This window comes from Fukomys damarensis, unplaced genomic scaffold (assembly GCF_012274545.1).
Source record: "Fukomys damarensis isolate Sample0158 unplaced genomic scaffold, DMR_v1.0_HiC HiC_scaffold_9, whole genome shotgun sequence".
Lineage (NCBI taxonomy): Eukaryota > Metazoa > Chordata > Mammalia > Rodentia > Bathyergidae > Fukomys > Fukomys damarensis.
Window position 1 is genome coordinate 41,390,988 of NW_022900921.1, and position 22,627 is coordinate 41,413,614.

Consider the following 22,627-nt stretch of genomic DNA (forward strand, 5'->3'; position numbering starts at 1 on the left):
GGGGTGAGGGGTTGATGCAAAGATTTTCTCTCCTTGCCCTGCCACCCCCAGAAGAATCCGACGTTCACCTTCCAGGACCTAGAACTTCGCAAGCTTGGGTTTCTACCCGGCAGGGGTTGGAGAGTTTGCCCCAACACAGCCCCCACCCAACCAGGAAGCCAACCCGAGTCTGCAGGAAGGCAGGGCGTGGGGTGGGGGAGCCTGTAGCAGGAGTGGCCCCGGCCTGTTTGTGCACTGCCCTGCCGGGGAAGCTGGCTCTCATTTGCTCTAGGGACAGCAGCCACAGCGCCATCGGGCGGAAGCTGGTTCGGGGGCTGGGGGAGTCCGGACCTCTGTCCTGGACAGGTCCGACCCCGCCTCCTCATCCCCGGCCCTTCCCTGAAGTCCAGAAGCTATTCTTGTCTTTTTCTAAAAGAGGCATTCGAAACCATGAGCCAATCTTTTCCATTCTTGGGCTTGGGTATCGTCTATTTCGGGCATTTGTTGTTTTTCATGAGTTGCAAATGCCGCTGCGAAGCAGGCCTTTCCTGGACAGCCAGCGCTGTGAGTGGGGCAGGGCCAGCATTAAAAATACTTCCCATTCGCTTTTTCTTTGAAAACGAGGCCCCGGGGGGTGGGGAGGGGGTTGGGCAACTGCTGAGCCTGGGAACAGAGCTTCTCAGGACAGAAAATTGGCTGTGTTCTGTTTTCTGGGTGCATTAAGTATCTCAGCAGGTCAGCAATGACTTTGCTGTGTGACCTTGTGCAACTCACTTAACCTCTCTGGGCCTGGTAGCCAAATGATCTTGAATGGTCCCTACAACCACCTCCAGGGTCAGGTTCCTTTCCTAGAAGGGCCGACAAGAGCTGCTAGAGGGCAGCTGTAGCTTAGCCTCCCAGAACACTTGGGAACTAGAATGACTTTATCAGGATTCCTGGAACTGGAAAAAATATTAAGGGCCATTAAGCGGAGACTAAATAAAGGAACTGTGTGCATCCCTGCAAAGGCACACAGCCTAGAAGTTACAAGAGAGAGGTCGATCTGTGTGCTAACCAGAAAGCTCTCTAAGGACTGTGGTTGATTGAGAAAGCAAGCTGTGGAATGACACAATTGGCATTGGCTCATTTATGGCTAAAGACACGCATAAAACACACCTATGGGTTTTACTCCACCTCAGATACCTGTGTTTCTGACAGTACAAATGGAGCATTTCCTTTAATCTGATGATGGGCAAAAGAGGGAACTCAACAATTTCTTTGTGAAAAATTTCCCAAGAGAGTGAGTTTATTTATTCATGGCTTGTGTTTCCTCTGGAGAGACACCCACTGTGATATTGGGGACAGGTGAGTCCCTAAGTTGTCCCTAGCTGGGATCCTGCAATTGCAGGAGGGGCAGAGGTGTGTGAGCTGGATTCCTGAGCACTGGGCATGCTTATGATTTCAGCAAGGATTTACTGGCTGTCATGAATTACATTGTATTGCAAACAGTTGCCTAGGGAGGCAATTAAATTTAGATCTTATTATTCCCCCTCGGCTGGGCAGGTGTTGACTTGCTGAGGCTTCCCACAACCAGCCCCTGTCTGTGAGAGCTCAGCGTTGCCACTGCCAGGATGGCAGGATATCCCCGAGCCAAGGTGGGAGGAGCTACTGCTTTGAAAGCCTGTGAGCTCTGCATCAATGCATCCAGTCTAGCAGGGAGGCTTGTTTTGGACCAGTAATGGCAAACCTTTCAGAGATCAAATGCCCAAACTGCAACCCAAACCCACTTATTTATTGCAAACCTGAATGCTGGGCTGCTGGGGTGGTGCTGGGGCAATGTGGCTGGCATGATGACAGACAGGCTCTGTGTACCCACTGTGGCATGCGTGTCTTAGCTTCATCACCAGTGGCCTAGACTGTGACCCTGAGGGCTACAACCAGGTTTCCACACCTAACTTTGGGCAAAGTGTGTGGCAGCCTCAGTCCTTACAGAACGGACAAACTAGGGCTAGAATGTTCTGCTTCCTGATGGCCTCCTACCATAGTGTTCCTGCCACAGTTTCAGGACAGTGGCTTGTAGTCCTGGAAGTGGGAAGCTTGATTACAATCTCTGGACATTTTTACAAATTGACAGTGAGATGCCTGTGACCAAACCTGTAGGGCCTGGCTCTGACAAGCTCACTGATGAGCCACAGCACTACCTGCCCTGGCTGAGCTGGGAGGGAGCTGCCGTTTCAGGGCCAGAGGAAGGGCCTGTGTGTCAGGCAGGACCTCCACACAGTGCCAACAGTGTGGGTGGGTTCTGGGTACAGGAACTCTATTAGGCCCCAATGCCTGGGTTTAACAGCAGCTCTGCATCCTTATCAGTTTTATTACCTGAGCTAATTCATCTCCAAGATCTCAGTTTTACCCTATAAAATGAGGATGACGATAGTGTGAAATGTGCAGAGCTGCTATGAGTATTAAAATCCATCGGCACAGTTTCTGTGAGTTAGGAATGGGGTTCAAGTCATAGCTAGCTACTTGCTGAGATGAAATGCTCTTAAACTCCAAGCCTTGGCTTCCTCCTCTATGACCTGCTCAGCTCCAAATAACTGTCATGGTTGGCTGGGCACCTCCTCTCTGCTCATATTCACCCTCTTCTCCCTCAGTTGGGGGTTGTGCCCTCCTTTCATTGCTCAGCTTGTAGCTGCCACTTAGTCTCCAATGACATATGTGAACATTGGCCGTTAAGGGCAGGCCTGGGGCATCAGGCATTTCTGAACCCCTTAGAGGTTAGGCTCAGGACTTCCTAGTTCCGTCCCTTTTAGGTTGACACTACCCACCTTGGCTCCTAGGTTGGGCTGAGTGGAGCTGGGCCACTTCAAGTCAAAGTCACAAGCACTTTGCTCACCTTGCCCTGCTTTCAGTTCACTGCAGAGAGCATAGAGGACTTTTTTTTTGGTAAGACTCTACGTTTGCCTCTAGAGAAATTGAGATTTAAGGCTCCTGGGTGACTCCTGGGTGCTCTGCTTCACCCGCCTTAGGTAAGGCACCTGTTAGAAGCACGGCCGAGTCTTTAAACCGGTGGTGGGAGCGTGCAACTACAACTCCCAGACTTCCTCGGGCCTAGGGGCGGTCCCTGCTGGCTCTAGAGAACCGACTAGCCAATGGGAACCCAGAGAGGGCCGGGCGGGGCCCTGGCGGGGCGGGACCTTGGGTAGGTGGGCGGTGAGCAGCGCTAGGAGCCAGTTGCGCCAAGAGCGCGGAGCCCGGGAGTCTTGCGCGTGGAGGGTGCTCGGGCGGGAGACTCGGAACCTCGAGGGCCATGGGTGAGCAGCTTGGTGGCCCGGGACAGGGCTCGGCGGCCCCGTGGGGAGGGCTGAGGCTGGAGCGCCGCGACCCCGCGCGGCCCTGGGTGCGGCTTTGAAGGGCTCGTGGGGGGCCGGAGTAGGCTCAGGAGAACCTGAGGCGCCCGGAACGAACCCGGATCCCCTCGCTGGGCGCGGGGAGGCTGAGGCATGAGTGTCTGCGCTCGCGCTTCGAGAAAAAGGAAAGACAAAAAGTTTGGGGCGGCCAGGGGCTTCCCGGGCGCTTATCTCGAAACTGCGCCGTCCAAGTCCCGCGCGCGCTGTCATCCCACTTCCTGCTGCGGTTTCAATCTCGAGCTGGGCTCAGCGAATTTGTTGTGACGGCTGTCACACAAGGCTCCGGCCGGGCCCGGCCCCTTCCCCCCGTGACAGCCCAGCGCTTCTGAGAACCGAGAGGGGGCGCCGCGCGCGGGGCGCTTCCACGCTGTCGCGGTTTCCCGAAAGCGGCAGCGCAGTGTGGAGAATCGACGGTTCCGCTTTCGGCAGTGCCTTGTCCCTCGCGGGCTCCTGGCCCCTGCCCTTCTCTTTCTCTTCTGTCTTCCCTTTTTTTGCTTCTCTCTTCCCCCGCTTCTTGTCCCCTGCCCGCCCTCCTGCCCTTACTCTCTCCTTTCTTCTGCCTTTCTTTCCCCTTCCCTCCGGTCCTAGAAGGGTAGGGGTCTCCGCTTTCTCGCGGCGCCACCGGGGGCGGGGACAAGGCTGCGAGGGCCAGGAAAACGAAGAGTCCGGCCTCTCGTGCAGCCCGGCCAGGGTCACAACCCGGGCGCGCGCCTCTGACCACCCCCACCCCCGGCAGTGTCCGGGGCTCGCTGTGCTGCTACCCTGCCCCTTGCCATGCGCGTGAGCTCTGGGAAGGTTCAGGGTCCCTAGTTCTTGCGCTGTTCTGGCCCTGGATCCCTTGATTTGCCCACAGTCTTGGGCGGTGGGCAGGGTCCTGGGGCCCCGGGGAGGGTGACAAGTGCTTTTTGTCCAGCTCACCGTCACCGTTGGGAACTGCTGCTGGGTGGTGGTGGGGCCTCTGTGCCTACAGGTGGCTTGGCCTCCTGAGGAGAGCTCCAGAGTGTAGTCTAGACCTGCTCCAGACCTAGAACTTGATGTGACAGAGGTAGAAAGGGTCTTAGAGGTAGCCCTCCATCTTTGATTTACAGTCAGAGAAACTAATGCCTCGAGACCAGCTCTGGTCCAGCAGGGAGTGAGGGACAGGTCTCTGAGACTCCTGGCCCTCTCTCCTTGCAGTTTCTTGTTTCCCAGGGTGGTGGCCAGGAGGGCTGGCTTGGAATGACCCACCTCCACCTCCCTCTCGGGTAGTCCTAGAGCATCGTCTAGCTTGGAAAGCCACACAAGGTGGCCGTGGGAGCAAGAGGGGAGTGGGAAGAGAGGAGGCCTGGCAGTGCCTCTGTTATTGGGTGACATCCTGCACATTAACCACCTCCCAGCCTTATTAGTCCTACCATCCAACTTCTCCCAGCCTGGCAGGGAGGGTGATGAAGTTCACCCTGACCTATCCCAGTACAGGGGAATAAGATCTTTTAGGACATCCAAGCTAGGTAAAGAAGTACAGGGAACCAGAGTCGGGGTCTCAGGAGCTGGCAGGCTTCTATTTGGTGTCTCCACATCCTGCTGTCTTTCTTCACTATCTTGGCCCCAGCTGCTCCCAGACCCTGGCCCTCTCCCGATACGCAGGGGGTAACTGCCCCCTGGGGACCTCAGTGCTGGCCCTTGGCTGGTTGCATGTCCCCAAATCTTCCCCCTGGAGCAAGCCCCACATCCCAGCTCTGCCAGGCAGCCGGCTTCTGGGCCTTGGAGTGGACCAGCCGCCTCAAAGACTGTCATTGTTTGGGCTCCAGCTCAAGCTCAGAGAAATTTAAGCCAACAACCTCAGGCGAAGGGGTGGGGCTGTGTCTGCTGGTTGTTACTGAGGCTGCAGTTGCAGCTATTGTCTCGTAATTGATGCAGTGTTCCTAGTTGGTGACTTTTCATGAAAGGAAGTGTCACTTCCTTCCCACTGTACCAAGGGTGAGTGAGGCAGTTAAGGGACAGAGAGAGGAGAGCAAGGTGTGCCTTGCAGCCTTGGACCAGTAGTGTACAGCCGAGGCTGATGGGGAGCGCTTGGGGGCAGCGCAGTACTGTGGGGGAGTAGGCAGAACAGGTAGGTGACAGATGTCACCAAAGGCGTATGCACACTTGGCTGTGGTTTGTAGGAGGAGCCTCATTTCTCACTTTCTTCTGTTTAAAACACTTGCGCATTGAGTCTACCACACCCATCTTGTAGATGGGGAAACTGAGGTACAAAAGCAATGACTGAGTGAGTACAAGATGCACCTGTGGGATGCTAGACCCCAGCCCAACCCCTCTTTCACCCTGCTCCCCTGACCCACGCTGTCTTGCCAGGCAGGGGCAGCTCACAACAGCTGCTAGCTTCCCCATGCCCACTTGCTGGCCTTGCCCACCTTCTTTCCTGGCAGAGTCTGTTCCCCCACGTGGGCTGAGCCCTGTCCCCAGGAGCCTCCCCTCTACTCAGGCAGTGCAGGCAAGGCTTTGAAAGGAATCTCAATAGTGCTTTCTTTCCTCCCTTAAGATTATGGGAACAAAAATAAATTAATTAATTAAAAAAAAAAGATTATGGGAACAATACCCTTATTTGAAGATGGTGGGGGTTCTGAGGGACTCTGAGGCCAGGGAAATTGATTCATAGGGGGCAGGGGTCCAAATCCTAGCTCCAGCCTTAAGTGGGCCCTGGTTGACCAGCAGTCCACACTGACCAGCTCTTGTCAGCAGAGTGACTGAGTGACCCACTCGGGGAAAGTGGACACCTTTGTACCTTCTGAACATAGATGAAGTTGGGGGTCTTCCTGTTTAAAAAAAAATTCCGCCAGACCTCAGGGTTTAGTGCCTTGGAGCAGTCAGACCTCTCTGGCTCTGAATCCTAGTCTACCACTGGGAAGATGTGTGATTTGAGGCAAGTTATTGAACCTCTCTGAGCCTCTCAACTGTTAAAAGGGAGAAATAATATCCACAGCATGGCTGGGAAGATTGGGTAAGGCACATGCAATATGGAATACTACTCTGCTATGAAGAAGAATAAGAGTCATTTGTAGGAAAATGGATGCACCTTGAGACTATAATGTTAAATGAAATAAAGCAGGTGCTCAAGCTTCAATATTGCATGGTTTTTGGGCTGGGGATTTGGATCAATGGTTCCGCTTCCTGCCTTGCAAGCACAAGGGCCTGAGTTCGATCCCTGGTACCACACACACACACACACACACACACACACACAAAATATTGCATGGATTTTCTTATATGAGAAACCCAAGTATAAATAAAGATCAAAATGAAAGATAAGATAGGAAACAGGGAGATAGATTTGTCTTGAAATAGAAGGGGATGAGAGATGGAGGAAGTGGGAGGAGAGGAGATGGAAGGGGGCATAAAAATAATTAGGATGTATTATGCACATGTACTGATTCCCCATGAGGAATGTGATCATTACGTACTACAAACATGGGCTCCTAAAAATTAAAATTAAAAAAAATGAAGATGCCTGACTCATAGCTGGCCAGAGCACTGATTTGAGTTGGTGGAGCACATACTGGGGGAGGGAGGGAAGTTGGAATGGCTGAGAACACACAGGCTTTGGGAGCATTGGTGTGATCAAGTGACCACAGTGCAGCACTGATGTCATTGAGGATCTGGGTGTTGTGCTCTCCACAGAAAGCAGACCTGTAACCCAGGCAGCGTGTGCGGCCTGGGGCTGGCCCCTTGGTGTCCCAGCCAGCTGTGACAAGAGAAGGGCACAGGGCTCATGGAGGAAGCTCCTGCCACGGACACCTACTGCCCACCACTGAGGGAGCAGAGAGGCAGGAAGGATGCAAAGCCTGAGGAAGGGACATCGGGCTGCAGAGGGGACCAGAGTCAGTGGGGACTACAGTCCTGCAGGGAAAGAGGTGATGTCACAAAGATGTTTCTCTCAGAGTAGCTTCTACATTTTTGTGCCAGCCCATCAAACCTGACTTGTTTTTATGTTTGTTTGTTTTTTGGTACTGGGAATTGAACTCGGGACCTTGCACTTGCGAGGCAGGCAGCTGAACCACTGAACTAAATCCCCGGCAGATGGATGTTTTAATAAGAAGAGTCAGGTTGGGAAGCTTACACTCTGAAGAGTAAATTGTTGCACAAAACCACCAAAAATTGAACTATGCACATGGATGCCAGCATCCTACAGTGAAGGGAGCAGGATAGAACATCCAGAAATACTCCCCATTGTGCTCTGTGTAGCAGCGTTTCAGATCATGGGAGTGGGTGTAGGTCAGGACCGCTGGGAAAGCCATGGGAGATGCCTGTCTCCTGCTTCACACCAGAGGAGACTCCGGATGTGTTATGAGCAAATGGTACAGTGTCAGTCACCTCTCTTGTTACTGTCCCTGGGCGGTAAAAGCGATATCTGAATGACATTCCCGTGGAGAGCACAGGTCTTGCTATGTAGTTTAGATTGAATTTGGACTTGCTATGAGTGAGTGATCCTCCTGCTTCAGCCTCCTGCATGCCGCATGCTGGGATTACAGGCATGCACTACCACACCTGGCCAGAACCCTTTTTAAAGATTACTTGGATCTGTAATGGAGCCAGGATATGGAACCTAGATCGATAAATGAGCAGGGAAGGGAAGAATAGATGAGGCAGCAGGACTTGTCCCAAGCCTACAGCAGTGGGAAGGGGTGTGAAACTTCTTTTCACTTTGGAAGCCTCTTTACAACTAAAGATTACCTAGATTTATAATGGAGCCTGGATCTGCAAACCAGATCTGGAACCTGGGTTGAGGAAGGGAAATTAGGGCTGCCGGTACAGCAGAAGGCACCATGGAGAAGTGAGGACAGGACTGACCTGGGCCCCACAGCCCAGGCTGTGGATGTGAGGCCCGAAGTCCCTCAGGACAGAGTTCCCCCAGGGACGTGATAGGATGAGGGACGAGAGCACTCCCCTGTGTGGCTCCGATCCCTTCCCATCTGGGGGCTGACCAGATCTGGCTGGTGACCTCCTTTCTAGGTAACCTGAGTGCCAGCTACCAGGACATTGTCCCTGAGTGTGGCCCAGGGAGAGAGAGAGTAGCGAGTTGCAGGACCAGAAGCCCGGAGGATCAAGAAGTGCTTGCCTGGCACCTGCTGGTTTCCCCTGGGGGTGCTTTAAGTTCCAGGGCCCCAAGCAGGCCTTGAAGATCAGTCTTTAAAATGTCCTCCCAGGGGATCTTAATGGTCCTGTCACCTTATTTTTGTTTGTTTTTGAGCTGGAATGGGGTCTCGCTATGTTTCCCAGGCTGGCCTCAAACTTGTAGGCTCAAACAGTTCTCCCACCTCAGCTCCCCCCAAGCAGCTGGGACATGTTACACTGTGATTGGATGAGCCACCTTTTTTCTGAAGCTGAAGGGGCAGACAAGTTGGCAGGAGGGGTACAGTGAGAAGTCCCACTCAGAAGTGCTCTAGATCTGTGGCAGGGAGTGGAAGGAAGTGCAGGGGGCCGTAGGGTGCAGTGTAGTGTGGGCAAGGGGAAGGGAGAGAAGAGGCTGATAACAGAGTTAGCAAAGATCTCAAGGGACTTTCCCATTTCTAGCTGGGTGTAGTGGCGCACACCTGTAATCCTAGCACTTGGGAGGCTGAGGCAGGAGAATTTCTGTGAGTTCAAGGCCACCCTGGGCCACCTAGTGAGGTCAAGGCCAGCTCGGACTACTTAGCAAGACCCTGTCTCAAAAACCAAAATAAAAAATAAGATAATCCCTCCTGGAACTATGTGAGGGAGCCAGGGCCCCTGACCAAGGACATGCATGGGTCATATGTGAGCCACTGCAGGTGTGGCTGCACCTCTGGAGAGAGCTGTTAAAGAGGGTCACTCGGTCCCAATTCTAATGCCACTGGCTGCTGGGTCGGTACGGATTTGTGGTTCTGAGGGAGGCTCTGGGCTGAAGGTGACATCTTGCAGGTTCCCAACAGGAAGGGTTTCCTGGGCTGGAGCAAGAGGAGCAGGGCCGCTAAAACCAGATTGACAGAAGAAAGGCAGGAAGGTTGTCAAGAGGTGTGGCTTTCTGGTGCCCAGGGGGCTGCCAGCCTGCAGTATGGCCCGGTGCAGTGGGGCCAGTCCAGTTCCTGTGGTCTTCACAGTGGCGAAGGTGCTGCGTTCCTGCAGTGGCTAGCACATGGCTGTCCTTGGGAGCAGAGCCCTGTATCCTCTCCCTGGTGCCTGTGTGTCATGAGCTTGCCCCTTCCTGCTCCCCTGGCACCTGTCATGGGGGTCTAGAGGCCTCGCTGAGGAATCAGAGGTGGACAAGCAACAGGCACTCCAGTGGGGATGGCTCTGAGAACTGAGGTCAGTGGTAGAGGAGGGAGGGACTGGGGTTATTCGGGGCTGGGGAGTCCCCCAAGGAGTGGACCAGGTTCTCCGAATATGCACTGGAGGGCAGCATGGGGTCTAAGGAGCAGTGGCTGGAGCTGTGCAGAGCTCAGGGAAAGGCCAGATGTCCCTGAGACGGGCATCAAGGCCCTGTGGAGTAATTCCTGGAGAAGCCTGTGCAGGCAGCTGGGTGTTTGGGGGTCACAGACGTGGGGGCCTTGGCAACATCCCTGATTTGGCTGAGTTGTTGTGGGGCTTTCTGCCTGGACAGGTGTAGGTTTGGGAGACCAGAGTCCCCAGCCTTGTGGTCCTTCCCAGCCCCCTCGGACTTGACTCTGAGGTTTAGTGGTTCTCTTGGAGATGTAGGAGGGCTGGGATGGGAGCACGGCAGAGAGTCAGGAAGGGGAGAGGAGGAAGTGGGGGGTTGTGAACAAAATGGGCCCCACGAATGGGGGGATATAGAGAGAAGGGTGGGGAGGGACCACCGAGGGCAGGCGGAGGACACACCCTTCCCTGGCCAGCTTGTAAACGGGATGGGAGGACAGCTCCTTGCCAGCTGCTCCTCCTACCTGCGCTCACAAACACTCCCCCTCCTGTCATCCCCTCTCTTCTCTTTCTCCCAGCAGCACCCCCTGTCAGAGGAAAAAGGAAGCAGTCAGAGGAAGGTGACCCCATAGACTCCCCTGTGTCCCCCAGTCCTGATGATGAGCAGAGCAGAAGCCAGAGCCCGATCCAGCTGGAGGTGAGTCCCTGCCACCCTCAACCTGGGCTCAGCCTCCAGGGGACTCAGAGCCCCGAAAGCCCTGAGAGAGGGAGACATGTTCCTGTACCTGTCTCTGACACCGCAGAGCCACCAGCACCCTGCTTGGAAGGTGTAAGACCTGGGCGCTGGGCAGTAGATTTCAGACTTAGATTTGGTACAGAACCAACTTTTAAATGAAGACGACCTGGCGCTGATCCCAAAGCCGACAGAGGCGTGGATCTGTGACGTAAAACTGCGTTTACACCCATCTATCCACACAGGCAGCGCGGCCGAGGCTGGGTGGACAGAGCCCAACAGAGTGGCCCATGGTGCCAGGAGCACCTGTGTTCCTACAGCTTTTACCCTAGGGGCCCAGGGACACCGAGCCTGCCTCACAGGAGCTGGCAGAGAGGCCGAGACGAAGACAGAACAGATCAAGAGCAAGTTAAAGACGTGCTCCTCACCCAGAGAGGGCAGGGATGCTCCTGTGGTCCCCAAACCTTAGGCTCTGACCTGTCTTGGGTGCTGGGCCCCGGCAGCTGGCACCCATGCCTATGTGACCAGCAGCATCCCTATGGCCCAGGGCAGGGGCTGGGTGTCCTGGGAGCCTGGATGGGGGCCAGCACCCTCTCCACACCCTCGGCGGTCAACACCGCGCTCAGGCACTGGCGGCCAGGGCCCATCCCCATGCCTGCGTTCTTTTCCCAGGACTCCCCTGAGGCAGGCGGGGAGCGGGAGGAGGAGCAGGCCTTCCTGGTCAGCCTCTACAAGTTCATGAAGGAGCGGCACACACCCATCGAGAGGGTGCCCCATCTTGGATTCAAGCAGAGTGCGTCCCTGGGGTGCAGGCAGGGTCTCTGGGGGAGGAGGGGGGCCAAGCAGGGGACCCCACCCAGGCAGGGCAGTGGGGCCAACTCCTAGCTCCGGGTGACCCTAGGTGTCGCCCCCCTGAGGGGCGTCACAGGATCCCTCCCTGCAGGCTTGGGGCTGGTAGGGGCAGAGCTGGATTCCATCCCCATGGTCACCAGGTAACAGTGCTTAGGCCCAGCCTGCTGGTCATCGCGTGGGCCTGTCTGGGTGTGGGGGGCTGCCGAACTGACAGGTGCACTGCCCTGTCCCTCCAGTTAACCTGTGGAAGATCTACAAGGCTGTGGAGAAGCTGGGGGCTTATGAGCTGGTAAGCTGGGGACCCCTCCGTGTCTGTACCACATTGCCTCTCCCTGCACATCCCACTGTAGCCCAGGAGGGGCAGGGACAGGGGGCGAGCTACAGAGCTATCCGACTGCAAGCAGAGGAGGAAGATCCAGGGTCCCCCGTCTCAGCCCCAGCCACTGGCATTTTGCTGCTATAAGCAGGTTTCCTCTTCCCCACCTGTTCTGTCCTATGCTCCAGAGCTTCCTGGGCCAGCAGTCAGTCCGGTGGCCCTGGGAGGGGAGCTAGAGGGAGGCCCAGAGATCCTTCACCCACCTTCCCTGCTAGAGAAGTAGCCAGAAAACTGCAGTTTTGGTCCGGCCCTGCAAGGGGACCTGGAGCTGTACAGGGGTGCCCGTGGCTCTGGCCTCACAAGACGCTCTTGCAGGTGACTGGCCGCCGCCTCTGGAAGAACGTCTATGACGAGCTAGGGGGAAGCCCGGGCAGCACGAGTGCGGCCACATGCACGCGCCGCCACTATGAGAGGTAGGGAGGGAGTGGCCACCGCACCCTCGGGGTAGGACTGGGCTTCCTCTCCCACGCTTCCAAGAGGTCAGTACCCAGCAGAGGGGACAGGATGTATGTGCCAGCTGGCCGTGCAGTAGGCACACACGTGTGCTCCGTCCTCCAGGGCCCAGAGCTATGACAAGATGGGGACAGTCGGGTAGCCCTGCATGCTGTCTGAAGAGGGGGATCCTGGTGGTAGTGGTGATGGGAACCAAGGGCATAGAGGAGGCCAGACTGATGGGCCAGGGCAGCCCCAGCTCCTGGTGGACAGGCGTGGCTCCTCCCCAGGCTGGTCCTCCCGTATGTGCGGCACCTGAAGGGGGAAGATGACAAGCCACTGCCCCCCTCCAAGCCCAGGAAGCAGTACAAGATAGGCAAGGAGCCGAGGGGAGACGAAGGGGCCACTGAGCGGGTGAAGAAAACCAAGGAGGAGAGGCAGGTGGACCAGGTAAGCACCTAGTGTCATGGCTCCTGTCCCCTTTCTCTGGCAGCTGACTGTGGCTGGAGGGCTCCCAGGGCTGGGGCTGGGGGATGGGTTGGGTCTCTTGTGAATGGTGGCACACGTGGACTCTGAAGTCCAGCTAACGTCTGCTAACCAGACCCCCTGTCCTGATCCGAGGCTGTGTCCACTCACAGGACAGGGGCTTGCCAGGACCTTGTGTACCCCGGAGGTTCCCAGGGAGGATTCCTGGCCCAGGCCTGGTCCTGAGGCCCGGCTTTTTCTCTTTCCAGGTGACATCAGGAAAGACCAAAATGGATACCACTGAACTGGCTCTACTTCCCAGCCAGGCACCCCCTAGGTGTAGCATGGAGCAGCCAGGCCCAGCTCCTGGGTCCCCCTTGCCCTTCATGGGTGCTGGTATTTGTCCTGAGGCCTATAAGCGGCTCCTGTCCACCTTCTATGGCAAAGGGGCTCATGGAGTCATGTCGCCTCTGGCCAAAAAGAAGCTCCTAGCCCAGGTCAGCAAGGCTGAAGCTTTGCAGTGCCAGGAGGAGGGCTGTTGCCATGGGGCAGGTGGCCCTGATAGGGAGCTCCTGGAGAGCTCCCAGAGCCCAAGAGGGCTGACTGAGAACTCAGGGTGCCAGCCAGCCCCACTGGAGGGGTTGCAGGGCCCAGGAAACAGCATGGTGGGGGAGACTCCGGGGGGTCCCTGTGCTGCAGCCCCCATATTCATGGGCTCTTTTCACACCTGCCCCACTGAGGTGCTAAAACCTATCAGCCAGCACCCCCGGGACTTCTTCTCTAACCTGAAAGACAGGGTACTGCTAGGGCCCCCTGGCAAAGGGGAGGGGCCCCTGGCAAAGGCCCAGCTGGTGTGGGGCGGGGATGCCAGCCACCCCTCTGCATTCCACAAAGGCACCTCCAGAAAGAGCAGCTTCTTCCCCAAGCCCAAAGCCTGCTGGGTACCCCCCATGGCCAGAGTTCCTACTGAGAGCCCTGTGCTCCTGCCTGCTGTCCCCAACAGCCCAGGCCTCGGCAACAAGCGCAGCCTGGATGAGGAGGGCTTTGCCCACGGTGGCAAGAAACTGCGGGCAGTGTCTCCTTTCCTGAAGGAGGTGGACAACAAAGAGTGCAGGGCCAAGCCCTCGGTGCCTGGCACAACTGTCTCCTGCCTGCTGGGCCCAGCCCCACCAGAGACCTACAGGGGCACCATGCTACGCTGCCCACTCAGTTTTGCTGGCACCCCAGACCCACTAAAGAGCCAGGCCACACTGCCCTTCAGCCCCCTGGTCATCCCGGCCTTCCCGGCCCACTTCCTGGCCACTGCCAGCCACTCACCCGTGACCACTGGCCTGGTGCACTTCCCCCCAGCATCTTTCGACAGTGCCCTTCACCATAGACTCGGTCCGGTGTCGCCCGCCTGGCATGTGCCACCTGTCACAACCTACTCGGCACCGCCCTTCTTCCACTTGAACACCAAGCTGTAGGTCTGTGCCCACCACACCGTGTTGTGCTGTGGAGGGTTGAGGTGCCCAGAGATGGACAGGCACTGCTAGGGGGCTTTCTGCCCAGGACCTGTGGGCCAGGCAGCCTGGCATGAGCAAGGTGGCAGAGGGAAAACTGGGTTTGTCTCAAGGAAGCAGCCAAGCCCAGACGCTGGGGACCCAGGTGGGATGAGGCCTTGGGAGAGGACGTGCAGGGTTTGCAGTGTTCAGCTGGTTCCCACACACACAAACCAGGAGTCAGGTGAGGGTCTGAGGAGCCCATTGCAGCTCAGGGTGCCCTGTTGCCCACCAAAATCCAGTAAAAAGACACGGCCAGTCCTTTGTGAGGGCAGGTGGGCAGGATGAGATTGTGGGGCCACCCATGTGGGAGATGAAGAGATGCCATCTGGTGGTCTGGATGCCACCACCCCACAGAAGAGCGGCCCAAGCAAAGCCCAGCTTCTACACTCGTCCCTTAGACCTCCTGTCAGATCTGGTATCTTCAACCCACTTTCCTAGAGCTTACAGCCCTCCTGCAAAACCCCGGATGGTGGCAACACTCAGCTGACCCCAGGACTCCTGGGCCCCAGGACAGACATGCCCTGCATCTGCTTACCAGTTCTGGAGAGGGAAGTCACTTGCTTTGAATTCTCGCCCTGTTGCCCAGGCTGGTCTCAAAATTCCTGGGCTCAGTGATCCTCCTGCCTCAGCTTTCGAAACAGCTGGGACCTGAGGGTATAAACATGAAGCCAGCCTGTCACAGTCATGCACAGAGACCCATGGGCCCTGCTGATGAATTTGGTGGCCATCTCCACTTCCTGCCCTACATGGACAGCAACTGAAGCCACTGAGACTACTGGGGTCCTGGAGTGGTAAGGGAGAGGAGAGGCGGGGTGCTGCCTGGGCATCTGTTTTGGCAGTAAGCACCCGTGAGCTTCAGGTGCTTGCCTCAGGGAATTGGCATTTGCTCAGGAAAGCATCACACTGGGTCCCAGAAAGGCAGTGCCCCCTAACCCAGGGGATGCCAGGGTGACCCAAGAGCCAGGTCAGCAGATGGCCTTGGACCTGTGTCCTAGACCCTGCTCTGTCCTCAGACCTGGCTACAGGGATGCTCTGATCACAAACCACATACACCCTTAGTCACAGTGGGAGGCTGAAGCCAGGGCCAGGGTCACTAAGGTTGACAACCCAGGTCAGGGCACACACAGCAAGCTGCTGCTAGGGTTGGGTGGCCAGGAAGACAGCTGCCTGTGGTGCCACTGAAGGAAGTCCAGCAGCAGGGAGGTAGCTGCTGCCATGTGAGCATGGACAGGCTCTGCAGGGGCCTCTCACTTTCCTGCATCATTGCTGGGGGACCTCGGGATCCAGCCTGAGCATCTGCATGACCAGCCCTGAGCTCCCAACCCTGCATGCACCACATGCCGCCCCCACTTTTGGTACCTGGGATCGAACTCAGGACCTTGTGCTTGTGAGGCAGGTGGTAGCACCACTGGGTAAATCCTTGGCATTTTTCTTCAAGCCTGCAGATGCTGGTGGTGACAGAGAAGGGAGAGACTGTGCTCTGACCATGCTTCAGGCCAACACCCTAGGTGTTGGGCTGCAGTTCATGGGGGTAGCATCCCCTGAATAAGGAGCAGGTGAGGGCTGCCTGTTGGGTGTCCTGGCTGAGATGAGGCAGGGTCCCAGTGTCCTCTTCATCTGCAAAGCAATGCCAGTCTCGGCCTCACCCTCAAGGTGGAGGGTCCAGCGCCGGGACAGGGGCGCCCTCTGGAGACAGGTCTGGGGAATGCATTTGTCAGCCTCTTCCTTTCGAACTGTGGATACCTGGGTGGAAGGGGCCCGGGTGTAGGCGTTGAAGACCGGACAGCTGGGCGTAAGCCGGGCTTCCTGGGAAAGCTCGGAGGCCCTGAGTTCCAGTATGCTGGCCTTACATGGTCCTGGCTCATGCACTTTCCATGATCCCCTGGGGGAGGGACTGTCCCATTTACAAATGAGGACACATCCCAGAGGGATGAGGCCCTCTGGATGCCTGGCTGTGCCACCTTACCACATTCCTTTGCTGCATTCCTGATAGGCTGCCCTGGGGACCCACAGTCCAGCAGGGTCAACAGGGCCCATTTGTGGAGTGTAAGATATATTTCAGGGCCATTTTCAGGAGCCCTTCCAAAATGCCAGTGGTATTCGAGCTGCAGATAGAGTCAGGGACCAGACCAGAATCCACAGCAGAAGAGCGCTGACTGCTCCCCATGGTCACGACCCCTTTCCCTGGTAATAGCATAAGTGTGGGTAGGGACAGGTGTGAGACCAGGCATCGGGCAGACACTCAAGGCCTCTAACCTCTTGGTGCAGGCACTGCGGGTGAGGTGGGGGAGAAGCTGATCACTGAATCAGTGTCCTGGGGACAACTTGGACCAGGAGCAGGGAATGCAGTTTTTGTTTGTTTTTGGGGTTAAAATATGCTTGCCATTGTCACTATTGTAAGTGTACAGTTCTGTGGCATTAAATGTACACGCACTGTGTCAGCCTCACCACTTCTTTTTTCCAGGTGCGTAGTTTTAAATGGGTGAGAGATCATGTGACCTTTGGTGGGTGGTGTTGCACAACAGCTAGAGGTGACTGAGGGAGCTTCATGGGCACTGGAGGAGAAGCAGAGGCACCCAGTCCCCATGGTGGTAGCAGGAAGGTGGGCCCAGGACCTGGGGGCATGGAGGTTGGAGCAGTGATTGTGCCTGTGTGCATGTGCGTGGCTTTTCCTCAGTGTAAGGGGACAGCAGGGAGTGCCCTGGCCTCCAGGATTTGCTGGGGCTGGGCTGGGCCTGGGCCTCTGGCCTTGTTCTGCCACTGCATCCCCAGCTTGCACTCCAGTTTAAGAAGAGCCTGGGTTTTTGGGTAGGCTCAGATGTTGGGGCAGGGAACCTGTCCCAGGAGGATGGGTGTCTGGGCTCAGGTCCTGGCTGGCTGGGGCTGTGGGCCTTGCTGACCAGTACCTGCATTGCACAGTGAGGTTGAGGACTAGTGTCCTCATAGAGCAGAACAAGGCCACACTGGGACAGTGCCCTCCAGGGTTTCCAGAAACCCAGATCCAGCTGGAGGTTAGAGTTGTGTACCCTGCTGGGTGCAGACTCGGTGTCAGGAGCAGGTCCCAGCCAAATGGCCAGCCGAGGGCCCAGGGAGTGTGGGGGTGGGGCCCATGGACTTGGGTCCCAGTGAGCTCTGGGAATTGGGAAAGGGCCCATGTTTGAGCTGGGCCTGATGCAGAGAGGGCTGGCTAGAAAGAACAGTTAAGGGTGTGTTCACAGGGCAAGGTGTGCCGTGCAGGGCAGTGGGGTCTGAGCCAGAGTGTGGGGAGCCTTGAAACCACTACAGATGAGGACAGGGGGTGGTGGGCAATCACAGTGAGCCAGGGCAAGTGGTCAAGGATGCCATTCAAGGGCTTTGACTCAGAGGTGGCAGAAACAGGTTCTGGGCAGTGTGGAGAGATGGCCCACACTGGGGGGGTGCCCAGGAGTGGTCTGCAGGGTGGGCAAAGCCTCAGCATGGCAGGGTGGACTAGAAGGGCAGTGGCACCCAGCAGGGAAGGGAGAGACTTTAACAGATCTGGGAGAATTTAGACCCAAGACCAGAAGCCACTGACAAAGGTTTGATGTGTTTAAATGTTTTTTTTTTTTTAAATATAGAGCCAGGCGTGGTGGCACATGTATGTAATACCAGCACTAAGGAGGCTGAGGCAGGATTGCTGTGAGTTCAAGGCCAGCCTGGACTCCATAGTGAGAACCTGTTTCAAAAAAAAAAATCACATATATATATATTCCACTAAAAAAATGGATGTGCAAGTCAAGAAAACTTTATATAAAATGTACATAAATATTATAGTACTCAGTTTATTTACCTTTGTGCTCTACAATTACAAGAGGTGCTCAAAATTGTTGGCCATTAGCTTCCATACAGTATTTTTTTTCAGACATTATTTTTCTATTCCTGCAGTATTATACAGCTTTTGGTGGACTCTGTATATATGTAAGTATATACGTTGGCAACAGCATTAAAAAATCAATTTTCACAGAAAAAAACCTTGGATAATGGGATTCTCTTGAATAATCCAGAATTTGGCCCCATGAGACCCCTTCCTGAAACTGAGGTATGGCTGCTCCCCTGTCTGTCCCTTAGCTGGGATCTCCACAGTCCCCCTGCCCCAGAGAGCTGGCCCTGTGGTCCTACCTGGACACCCACCAGGTTGTGTCCTGCCATGGCCCAGACACTAGGTGGCGACTTTCACTCTTCCTGGTCATCAGATGGGCCAAGGAGGGTTTCCCAAGCAAAGGACTCCAGAACATCCAGGGTGCCCCTGCTCTACACTCAGAGGTCACTGCAAAGTCACTGGGCCAACAGGGCCAGGCAGAGGGTGGACAGGGACTGGCGTGGGCTCCCAGCTTCAGGCTCCTGAGGTCTGAGCAGCCTCAGCTTGCCTGGCTCTCATGCCCACATCTGAACGATGGTCATGATCGTTTACAGGTTCACGGCTCACAGTGAGGGTATAGGGCTGGTGGAGTCCCGGATGCACTCCTAGTCCCATGAGGGGTAGCCCTGGTGCCCCAGCCCCTCTAGGTCCCCAGCCAGTTCTGGAAAGGCTGCATTGCATCACTGGCTACAACAAGATTCTTGCCACTGCCCAGCAGTGACTGTGGTTCCCCAGGAGAGAGAGGGAGCTGGGAGAGAGGGCAGGGCGGAGAGGATGGGCAGGGTTCTCAGGAGGGACAGTCTCCCCTTGGAAGCTGGGGGCTCTTGGCATGGAGCTGGAGCCAATCACAGCCCCTAGAACCAGTCTGCCAAGGATCAGTGAGTCAGTGATGGTTCTCAGACCCTTTCCTTGCAAGCGCAGGAAGAAAGCCTGACCTTCAGCCCCAGCTATTCAGGAGGCTGAGGAAAAGGAAAACCCAACATCTACAAACAGAGGATATAGAAGACTTTATTTGTACTGGAAATGTGGCTGGGTGATAAAGGGGATGCTTAGTTTCATCCCAGTACCAAAAAAAGGAGGAGAGGGAGGAAGGAGAGAGAGAGAGAAGAGAAAAGAGGGAAGAAAATTTAGTCTCAGCAGCTAGCAGAATATGGGGTATGGTTAGGTGGGCTGGGGTGCTACCATGAGTGAGCTGGTGCCGCCTCTCCTGGAACAAACCGTGGCTGTGGGCATCTGTGACACCAGGCAGGGGCTTGATCTACATTACAGTGGGAGTATTTACACTACCCAGAAAACAGCAAGTACACAAATTGGGGCTCCCCCTCACCCACCCACTAGCCAGTGGTCAGACATCTTTTTATTTTTGATACTGGGGATCGAACTCATGACCTTGTGCTTGTGAGGCAGGCTTGGTACCACTAAGCTAAATCCCCAGCCATAGACATCTTGCTTTCCCTGTCCACAATGAACTCAGGAGAGAGCTGAGCCCAAGTCCCATGCTTCCCCAAGCTGGGCCATCAGCTTAGAGCAGTATGTCTGTCAGGTAGTCTAAAACCTAATACCCACCTACCCAGACCCTGTTTCAGCCTCTGTGAACTGGAAGAAAATCACTGCAACCTAGAGTCGTGGGTAGTTAGCGCAACTGCTATGTAAACTAAAGCTCTGACAAGCTGAGTCATCTCTGCTTTCTTTGCCCGAGGTTCTGCCCTGGCAGCTTGACCAACCCTGCCCTGCCCTTCACCTTGCTGCTTTTGGAACTTTGACATGTGTTGTGACCACTGCCCTCCCACCAGTCTCTGACTCACAGTCGCCCCAGCCTTTGGATCTTGTCTGAGTCTAGGTCAAGAAAGCAGGTTGGTTTTCCCTGGGTAGCAATGGACTAACCAATCGTGGTCGGTTGTCTGCAGCTTTGGGCTGACTCAGGGTGAAAGTGATGCAATTGATTAGTAATGTCTGCTGGGGCCTGGGAAAGGGAACAAGGCTCACCTGCTATTTAGGTATTATCTCTGCATCCATGATGATCCAGCTGATGGCAGATGAGGAGCTGGTGAATGCAGGTCCCTGCCTTCTCTGCCACATCTCAGATGCAGCACCAGCACAGTGCTCCCTGGTCTCCTCCCACATGAGCAGGATCCCAGCAGCCTAGGTAGACACCATGCTCCCAAGAGCCCATGAGCTACTGAGTAGATCCTGAGTAGTAATTGAGGAGGTGGCCATGAGCCCTGAGACCTTCCTCAGCTCTGGAAGAACACTCTGGTCCTGCATCTGAAGTCTCCCTATTGGCTCACCAGTTCCCCCAGCCTCACCCAGAAGTCTCTTCTGGGGAGTTCTTCTGATCTAGGTTCCCATCCCATGCGCCCCACAGCACCCTGTGCCTCTGCTTCCCCACACTGTGCCCTGCCTAGACATTGGGCTCCTGTAAGCAGCTGGGTCTTCATTCATCCTCAGCCCCGATTTACGTAGCCCTGTATGACAGGGGTGCTTGTCTCACCCAGATTATAAGGATGTGTGTGAAGCACACACATGAACACACCCCAAAACACCCCTGAGGTCCCCAGCTGCTCTGCAGGGCTCCTGGAGGGCCTGACTCACTCAGCAGCCACCCCCAGGCTGTGCCCCTTCCTGGCCAGATGCTGGGTGGCCTGGGGGAGTAGCTCTTCCCACCGGTGACCTGGTCCCTCCCCAGCTGTCTCTGAGAGGAAATAGAACCCACTTTGGACTCTTCCTAAAATAAATACAGGCCACGCCCTGCCTCACCCTTCTGTGCACAAAACCAGCACCAGGCAGGGGTACTTAGGGGAGAGTTTATCCCAGTTTCAAGACTGCAGCCACAAATGGCTCAGGAAAGTACTTCTCAATCCTGCCACACATCAAGGGCCCCACTTGGGGTCCAGGCCTCCGGTGTGCAGACGGCTGCACCCTAGGAACTTGGAGCCAAAGTCACGCCTGACTCAGAAATGAGGAGCCCATCTTCCTTCACCCTTTCTGGAGGATTTTCTCTTTAAATCTTTATTTGTGGCCCCCAAACTTACCTTCTGCTGTGGACAGTTTTCCACCTCACCTCTTCCTGTGCGGTCAGTGAACATGGCTCGCACAGGTTGAATTTTGCCCCCGCCCCATAGATGTTGAAGTACTAACCTCTAGCTCCCCTGAATGGGACTTTACCTGGAATAATATCCTCGTAGTGAAGATGGTGTGGGGGGGGGCCCAATCCCAATCTCAATCCCATGAAAGAAGATGGCCATGAGACAGCAATGTAGCCAGAGATGGTGGAGAACCATGGGAGCTAGGGAGAAGTAGTGTGGACTCCCCCCAGCACTCCCAATTTGCACTCTAGTGCCGTAGCCACTGTTGCCTAGGTGCCTATAATCCTGGCTCTTTGCAAGGCTGAGGCAGACAATCACTATGAAATTGAGGCCAGCCTGGTCTACATTGTGAGTTCAAGGCTAGCCTGAATGACACAGTGAGACCCTGTCTCAAACCACGCAAAAAAAACAAAAACAACCCCCCCCAAAAAAAAACCCAAACCAAAAAACCCCCCAAACAAACAACATAACTAGCCATCATTTTGGGCCGCCCAGAGGGTAATGTGTCTACGTGAGGAGCATCACTCCCAAGAGACAGTGAAACCTCAGGCAGGCAGCCGCTTATCAGGTTCTAACTTGCTCCAGGCTGTGCTCCACCATCCCAGCGGGAGCTCCCAGATGGAGTCAGTTCTGTTCACAGCCCCAGGTCCCACAGGCTGAGGCTGAGGGAGATAAATGAGCTACCCGAGGTCTTGGTGGGGGCAGAGCTGGGATCTGAACCTGCCCAGAGCCCATTGCTTAACCAGGACCCTGAGACAAAGAGGTAAAAGGCTGGCCACAGCCAGGCATTGTGTGCCTAGGGTCCTGGGAGGCTGAGGAAGGAGATGGCAAGTTTGAGTCCTCAGGCTACTTACCAATTTAGCAAGATGTTGTCTCAAAAAGTAAAATGGGCTGAGTAAAAAGTAAAAATAAAAAAAAAAATTTTTAAATATAACTTATCACAGGGAGGTAAAAGTGGAAAACAGGGAAGCAAAAGGGGTTAGAGAGCAAAAGTGAGGGACTGGCCGAAGTTGCAGCGTTGAAGGTAGAGGAAGGCGCCGCGAGCCCGGGGATGCTGGAGAGGCTGAGGACACAGACCCTCCCCGTGCTCCTGGATTCCAGACCCGAAGGCCACGCTGGACATCTGGCTTCCTGGTGGGAGGCATAGCGAATGCAGGCTGCTGTCTGCCTCTGGGTTCGTGGTCACTTACGACAGCAGCCACAGGCATGAAGACAGGGATGTAAATGGGCTGCTTAAAGATGCTTATAGAATTTTTTAAAAAATTAAATGCTTTACCCATAAAATTACTTTACTTCTGAGAATACCATGAAAAAAAAGATGCCTATACATTCTTGTCCTCCCTTCAAAAGGTGGAGCTCCCTTCCCTTCCTGAGTGTGGGCTAGAATCAGACTAATACAATCATCCGACTAATAAAATAACAAAGTAAGGGGTAAGGGACAGCGCGTGATGTGTGATACTAGGTTAGGAAAGGAACAAGTGGAGAAAGCAGCCTCCCGATGCTGGGATCACAGGCTTGCACCCCCATACTG

At 55.3% G+C, this 22,627-nt stretch overlaps 1 protein-coding gene across 2 annotated transcripts; it reads left to right on the forward strand.

Annotated features, from left to right (window-relative positions):
* The first annotated feature begins 3,174 nt into the window (after positions 1–3,174).
* On the forward strand, positions 3,175–16,817 carry Arid5a (AT-rich interaction domain 5A). 2 transcript variants are annotated; one of them, XM_010638129.2, is made up of 7 exons: positions 3,175–3,269; positions 10,310–10,428; positions 11,137–11,257; positions 11,553–11,605; positions 12,008–12,105; positions 12,415–12,574; positions 12,859–16,817. In XM_010638129.2, the coding sequence occupies exons 1-7, from the start codon at positions 3,266–3,268 to the stop codon at positions 14,053–14,055; spliced, it is 1,752 nt and encodes a 583-aa protein (XP_010636431.1). In that variant the 5' UTR covers positions 3,175–3,265; the 3' UTR covers positions 14,056–16,817. The 2 variants fall into 2 exon arrangements, with proteins under 2 accessions (XP_010636431.1, XP_010636432.1); XM_010638130.2 differs by having other exon boundaries at positions 10,313–10,428.
* The last annotated feature ends 5,810 nt before the right edge of the window (positions 16,818–22,627 follow it).

Coding starts and splice junctions, on each gene's coding strand:
- Arid5a (XM_010638129.2), top strand. Junction 11,606..12,007: donor AGCTGGGGGCTTATGAGCTG/GTAAGCTGGGGA, acceptor ACGCTCTTGCAG/GTGACTGGCCGCCGCCTCTG. Junction 12,106..12,414: donor ACGCGCCGCCACTATGAGAG/GTAGGGAGGGAG, acceptor GCTCCTCCCCAG/GCTGGTCCTCCCGTATGTGC.